Source organism: Lathamus discolor, chromosome 1, assembly GCF_037157495.1.
Source record: "Lathamus discolor isolate bLatDis1 chromosome 1, bLatDis1.hap1, whole genome shotgun sequence".
In the NCBI taxonomy this organism is placed as follows: domain Eukaryota; kingdom Metazoa; phylum Chordata; class Aves; order Psittaciformes; family Psittacidae; genus Lathamus; species Lathamus discolor.
Window position 1 is genome coordinate 39,431,102 of NC_088884.1, and position 7,587 is coordinate 39,438,688.

The 7,587-nt window shown below is 40.0% G+C and overlaps 1 protein-coding gene across 7 annotated transcripts in view; it reads left to right on the top strand.

The window, feature by feature from the left end:
• CNOT2 (CCR4-NOT transcription complex subunit 2) overlaps window positions 1-2,217 on the top strand; it is a 93,592-nt gene extending 91,375 nt beyond the window's left edge. For all 7 annotated transcript variants that reach the window (XM_065668887.1, XM_065668895.1, XM_065668940.1 and 4 more), the window contains one exon: window positions 1,073-2,217. In XM_065668887.1, coding sequence (XP_065524959.1) covers window positions 1,073-1,159 — 87 coding nt within the window. In that variant the 3' untranslated portion in view covers window positions 1,160-2,217. The remainder of the gene's footprint in view (window positions 1-1,072) is intronic.
• The last annotated feature ends 5,370 nt before the right edge of the window (window positions 2,218-7,587 follow it).

A 7,587-nucleotide genomic window follows, 5' to 3' on the forward strand; every position in this document is an offset into this window, starting at 1 on the left:
TTCTGAAACTTCTCCTTACTCTGTTACTTGAATGAGATGAAAGGGATGAGACAGTTAAACTGCTGAAATGATCTGAGAAATACAAGATTTCAGCAAGTCATTGTACGTTCTTGCATGAATGAAGAAACAAGCGCAAAATGCCAAAGTGCACTAATTAGGGTTATGTGCATGAGTTAAGGTCACAAGGATGGAGGTTGCTCTTTTCTCTATAAAAATTGGGATGCATTTAGGCTGGTTACGAACCATTTTGTAGTAGCTGCTGTAGTCAGAGTAAGAATTCCTACTGGATCACTTCAATGATTTAAAATTGCACAAACCAGACGACCTCAAACAAAAGTCAGGTGATTATGCTGGCGAGGCAGTAAAGCTGCTTATTTACAAAGTGGTAGCTTGTGTGTCATCCAAGTACTTGGGCAAAGGCTTTTATTCGAGCTGTTCATAAAACACAGAAAATTTCTCATGAAAGATCTTGGCCAAGTGTGATACCAGAGCAGTTTGCTCAGAATGTAGCTCTTTGGGTGAGCTGGAAGCATTGTATTGGAGTATGAAATATGGTGGAATATTTTGTTAAATTCTAGCTTAAGTAGGTCTCAGTACTTCAGCATTTTAGATACTGTTTCCTAAGGAGAAACCTAGCTAGTTTGACTTACAGTTGGGTCTGATAGTATGCCACAAAATAGTCCCAAACTTCAAGTCTTCTCTGTACATCTGATATGTTGAAAGACAGAAGTTTTTATTCGTAGTTCACCTCATGCCGTGATCGTGTATTTGTTTTCTCTGTGTACGTATATAAAATTGTTTGAGATCATAACCAGGGTTTTGAGAATAATGTAGCATGGAAAAGAATAGGAGAACTTGCATACTGTGAGTAGGATGGCTTAGGATATTGACTTCTTTCTGCTTAAAGTATTGAATCTGAGACAGCCAAATCCTGTGTTTCTGCCTTAAGATAAGTTAGGACTTGACCTCTTCTGTGTTTGTGCTTTTCAAGTGTGGCTGGTAGAAAGACTAGGTCTCACCAGATAAGTGACAGGTTGTTTGATTCGGTTTTGTCTTTTTATTTTAATTGTAGGAGTTCCATCTGGAATATGACAAATTAGAAGAAAGGCCTCATCTGCCATCAACCTTCAACTACAACCCTGCTCAGCAAGCCTTCTAAAGACTTCCCTTTTCTTGGGGTATGGCTGTCTCAGCACAATACTCAACGTAACTGCAGAACTGATGTGGCTCAGGCATCCTGGTTTTAATTCCTTGAGGATCTGGCAATTGGCTCATGCGAAGGGTCACCATTTGAGGTCCTGCCTTACTACTTATGTGCTGCCCAACAACTAAATTTGTAATTGTTTTTCTTTAGTTTGAGCAGGGTCTGAATTTTTGTTTTTGTTTTATTTTTTGCCAGCAGACAAGCTTGGGTCTGTAAAGACAAGCAAGTACACTGACAAAAGTTTACCACTTAGTTTTCCAAAATGTAAAAACAAAAAAAAAGAAAAAAGACAAAAAATTAGACAACAAAATTTGCATTGTTCATTGTAGCACTATTGGTAATAAAAAATGTTTGTGCATTTTTATGTGAAGATCCTTCTCGTATTTCATTTGGAAAGATGAGCAAGGTTTGCTTCCTTCATTTTACTTCCCCCTCTGTTTTCGAAAGGCAGTTTTCGCCAAGCTTAATGCAAGAATATCTGACTGTTTAGAAGAAAGATATTGCCACAGTCTCTGGTTAGTTTCCAGAGTTGTGTATTACTGAGCTTCATCTTTCCAGAATGAGCAAAACACTGTCCAGTCTTTGTTACGATTTTGTAATAAATGTGTACATTTTTTTTAAATTTTTGGACATCACATGAATAAAGGTATGTATGTACGAATGTGTATATATTATATATATGACATCTATTTTGGAAAATGTTTGCCCTGCTGTACCTCATTTTTAGGAGGTGTGCATGGATGCAATATATGAAAACGGGACATTCTGGAACTGCTGGTCAGGGGACTTCTTTGTCGCCCTGTGCACTAAAGGGCCAGATTTTCAGCAGCCAAGGACATCCATACCCAAGTGAATGTGATGGGACTTAAAGAAGTGAACTGAGACAATTCACTCTGGCTGTTTGAACAGCAGCGTTTCATAGGAAGAGAAAAAAAAAAAAAAAGATCAATCTTGTATTTTCTGACCACATAAAGGCTTCTTCTCTTTGTAATAAAGTAGAAAAGCTCTCCTCACTGCAGTGTTGACTTTGATTTGAGATTGTGAAATTATTTCTTCCACAATGAAAAATGGAAAAAACCCCAAAAGTTGAAGTATTAAAACTATCGAGCTGTACAGTGGTTAAGACACTTGAAGAGTCTTTTTGCTGCTGACAAGTAAATTTATGAGAGTTCTGTATTCCTTTCCACAGCCAAAAAGTTTGGTTAACCTTGATTTCAGATCCTCTCTCTATAACAGCAGATAGCAAATCATTTTTAGGAAGGGGGGTGGGAAACATCTCAAATGATAAAGATGTTTCAAGAATTCATCACAGAAGGAACATTTAGAAGAAACTTAGGTTAGAACTGACCATAGCTTAATTCCAGGTTGGTATTTTCCCACTTAACCCAGAAATACATTTCATTTGATGATCACTACTACTTGAGCCTCCAGATGGAAACAAACATGAATATATACTGGTTCTGAAAACTGTAACTCTTCTCTAGAGGGGAGGAATTAAAACCTGAGCCATTTGGATAGTTTCCTTGATGTTACTGCCATGTGCTGCTAGTGGTGCAAACCACTTCAAAATACTTGAAATTACTAAAGTAGATCAAGTTAATGAGTTGTGGGGGTTTATTTTTTAGGTTTTGACCTGGTTTTCTGTGTAGTGCAAAACCAGCTTATTGGTGTGTATTGAATTGCACTTGGAAATTGGACCATTAATGGCATTGCTGTGGCTCTGTATCAGCTATATTGCAATTTTAAATTTTACACTTTTTTTATATCCATTTTAGTGAGAGACATAAAAATGTAAGCCTATTGATTATGGGGTCTTTGTTAAAGCCAGCTGCTTTCAGAACTTGAAAGGAGAGGATGGTTATAATTGAGGTGATGGCTAAAAGAGCTGAAAAAGGTGGTGGCTTTTTCTGTTTGTTTTTTTTTTTTACCCATTTTCCTTTTTTTCCTCCTTTTCTAATCCTCCTGCCTTTTTCTCCTCCATTTTCTCTTAAATCAGAGCAGATACAAGCATTTATTTGACTGTTCAAACAAATCTATACATTTTAAACACGATAATTTTCTAAAAGCATCTTGCTCACTCCACAATTAATTTTACACTTCTTACTGTCAAAGGTCCAACGTGATCTTTGCTTTTTTATTTGTTTGTTTTGTTTTATTTTTAAGGATTCCTAAAATGATGTTTGCATCTTCAAATCAAATGTGATTATTTCTTCCTATATGAGCTTAATGGGTTTTAGTGCAATTTTTCTTCTGCATAGCTGATCTCATGGAAAAGAGCCACAGATATGGTAAAGGGAGCAAGATAAGATGCCCTTTTTCATGTAACTTACACTACTAAATGCCTATGGTACTTTAAAAAGCTGGAATTTAGAATTCAAGTTCTCCAAAAGGTTACTTTGATACAATTGTATTCAGCTGCATGATACGTCAAAAATGCAAGATGCTTTATTTTAGCAAACTTCTCACCTGTGAGCAAGGAGCTGGGGATTTGTTCCTTCTAAGGGGAACAATACCCTGGCTCTCGTTTGTCGATTAAATAAGCATATATGGAGACTTTAGAATGTGTGACTTAATTTCATGTCACACTCTGGGCTGAAGCAGGAGAGAGGTTTAAACAGAAAACCAGGTGTAAAATGGGAAACACTTCTTAGCTGATACCACAGTAATAAAAAAAGAAAAGAAAACCCATACTGCCTGTATTTTCTGAGAGGAAGAAAACCTCAGGCCTTACACCCATTTACACACATGACAACTGAATTGACCTGCAGATTCTCAACACTGTCAAGGTCTGAGGCTTAGTTATGTTTCTACATTGCACTAAAGCTATTAATAAGGGGAGAGAACAAAATGCTATCTTAAGAATACATTTATTTGAGGTGGGCTCTTTCCCCGTAATTACAGCATTGTATGACAACATGCAAGGTAAGTTCTGAGTAGTAAACTCGGTGTTCGTGGAAACAAGTAGAAGTATTTCTGTTTCTGGCCTGATTAACATGCTGTCATTGCTCCTTACTATGTATCTGTTTATTGAGTAGTTAGCTCCACTTTCTCTGGCAATCCAGTACCCTGAATTTTCAGGGTTACGGTGGATTTCGCCCACTTGATTATCCCCCAGTACTGCAGAAAGCACTTGCAGTTACTTTAATAGTATTATTTAAGCCACCCATCTTGTGGGAGAATCATGACCAGGGGGTCATGGAAGAAGGCAGTAAGGACACTCCACTGGGTGATTCAAAATGAGCAAGCAAAAAACTACCCAGGGCAACCTCCTCTGCCTTAGTACCTGGTGCCACAAATACTTAAGCTTGTGAAAACCTTCATGGGCTTGATTAATCTAATTGAAGACCCAAGTAATCCAGGGAAGCCCGCAGATACTCACATGGATGAAAACTTCTGCATGTGACCGTGACTCCGTTCAAGTATCGGCCGCATGTGTCGGGATTCGCGGCTGACCGCTCTTTCACGGACATGCATCTGTACGGCACAAAGAGGTATAATCATATCGCTTTGCTGTTGGCCAAGTCTGAAATCCTCTCTATCCCCAAGACAGTATTTTTTGTACTTTTCTGTTTCAATTTTACAGTTTCTATGAAAAAAAAATACTAAGAAGGTACCCAAAATAAGAACTGCTGTATTGTAGTCATGTGCAAAATTGTGTGCAAAGTGTTGAGGGGCTCTGTTGTTGGCCCTAAAGAGACCAGAAACTACCTTTGGCATAACCTTAACAGCACTGGAAACGGGAGATTGGAGATCTATGGGGCAGTCAGCTCTGTCCTGCATGGCTCATAGGTGGCCATGTCTAGTGAAGAAGGGTGTTCAGTTTCTAAATAACGTTGTTTCAAAGATATTTGTCACCTAGTATTTTAGGGTTTGGGTTTTTTAATTCATACCCTGTAACTTGTGATTGAAAGTTCTTCCATGGCTGGATGTTGACTTGAAACAAAATTTGATTGCTATCTGTCACGCTTAAGAAGAGCTTCTAAATGCTCAGTTGTCATCCTAAGTATGAGGTAGCTAGACAGTTCTTTTGAGTTAAGAGCCTAAATATAACAACTGCTTCTATTAAAGCCAGTGTGCTTAGTTTTCAGTTGCCATTCCCTTCATTGTGTTCTTCAAACTTTGCTGCTGCTTAAAAATTATGCTTGAGAAGTTGAATTCTGGTAAAGCATGCAGATTGGGCTAAGCAGCTAGTCTGAGCTGACAGACTAAATGCTAAGCAGGATTTTCCTATGGTAGGAGAAATAAAATGGTGTAGCTGTTTTCATTTCTCTCCTCTCTGCTGTAATTTCCACAAATGTGAAAGCTTCTAGTAAGTTTAAAAGACCAGAGGAAATGCAGCTGCACGGCTTGTTTTGGAATTGTGGTTTGAATTACTTTGGTAGGCTTACCTCTTAAAAGCACTTCACTGTTGAGTTGAACTTTTATTTATTTTTTTTTAATGTAATGTTAAAGCACATCAAACATAGTTTTTAATATTACTGATTCATCCCAGTCTAGAATTAGCAGCACTGAGATTGTGTATTATTTTCCCAGACTTTGCTTTATTGTTTGTATTTCATATTCCTTTGCCTATATTGGATGTGGGGATACCTCACAGTTTTCCTGCTGAAACTGACAAAATCCTTTTCTGCAAAACCACTTTTTTGAGCTCCCTCTGGCTTAACAAGCAATCCAGTGAAGTGATTTTCACCACTGCACCATCCTGCATCACCTGTGAAACAGTCCTGATGAGGAGTGAAGGGAAGACAGGCATGCAGAGCTGGGCAGCCTGCTGCAGGCATGGATGTCATTCTGTGGAAACTTTTCAGCTTCCCCTAGGCTTGGCAGGTTTGGTTGTTCCTCTGCCCCAGGTGTGTTTCTACCAGCCAGCTCTGCCTCCCTTTGAAGATGAGTCTGCTTTCTGACAGGCATCACAGTGTTGTTTTAAAAAGGCTTTTTGTTATTTTTTTTATATATATATATATCTGCTATTCAAAAAGGCACTCTGCTGCACAATGAACATCACGAGGACCACTGCTAGACTTCTGCGAGGAAATGGGGACGTGTGAGCCCATTAATGTCAGGGGTGACATGCACCACCAAGGGGCTGTCCAGCCTCGAGGTACATGGCAGAGGCAGAGGCATGCTTGCCAGGGGCTGTATAAGCTGTCTTCAGGTGAGTGATCAGCAACTGGTCACAGGTGCGACTGGCCACAGGTAAGCCTGCCCCTTGGTCGCAGGACAAGAAAGGGACTGTAAAAGCAGGTAGCAACGTGTTACCCTGCTGCTTTAAAGTTCATCCAGGCATTTAACATCACGCTGGATGCTCCTGATGCAGCCCGTAGTCGTGGAGCCTGTGTCTTGACTCCTGCCCTCAACAGGTGGTAGCAGCACTAAAATCTTCACAACAGGCCCCGAGTACCCAGCTTTGCTCTCAGATGAATCAAGCACCGATGATCATTTTTCTCTTCCAACTGATTCAAACAGCCTTTGAGCCGTGACCGAGTTATTTGTGCAGGACTTCAAAACCGATGAGATTACCCAGTGAATGTTAAAATCCATCCCCAGTCAAAATACAGCCTCAGCATCTCCTCTGACTAGGGATGATGTAGGGGCTGGATGCACTCAGGAGGGCTAACTCTCAAGGTTACTGTTTCACCCAGTGAGCTGTTGTGTTAATTTTCGGCTGACGGCACTTTATGTACAGGGGACAGCAAGGAATTAAACCGAGTACCGAACACCAGCCGTTCAGAAGGCAAGAAAAAGGAGAAGTCAGCCCATCTAGACAGGGAAAGCAGGGCTGGAGCTTTCCTTCAGGTGTCAGGCAACAAATCTACCTGATTAAAAATTCATTGTTTATAATATGAAATCTCTACACAGCGAGCCCCAGCATCAGAGACTGTCATCGCCACAGTGCTGGCAGCAAAGCCTGACTGATGGAATGGATGCATAGAGCCAATGACTAACCAAGACGAGTTCAGTTTTTAATATAAAAACCTATGGCAGGTTTAAGTAAAAACACTTATTGCTGGCATACCTTTTCTGAAACCCGTTGGTGTTAGGAAAGGCTGCTACAGAGCAGCTAGCCCGAGGGCAGTGCGATAGCACACTGGTGCAACCAAGGACAATATTTGCATCCATTTATATTCACGTCACAGTGTGGATTCTTAATAGCCTTCCCGCCAGGCACTGCTCGATAGTCCATTTGGAGAACCTATGGATCAACTTTACTTTTAAAAGTTTGACGTCTCGCTGCAGTGGGAAAGCGATTGGAAAAGGGGGCCAGAGGAAAGTGCAGTTTCCCATACTTATTTTAGTGTTCTTTCTGTACCTTCTTGTTTGCTGTATCATCCAGTTCAGCTAGTGGCTCCAACACTGTCACATTTTATTCTACTTAATTGCCT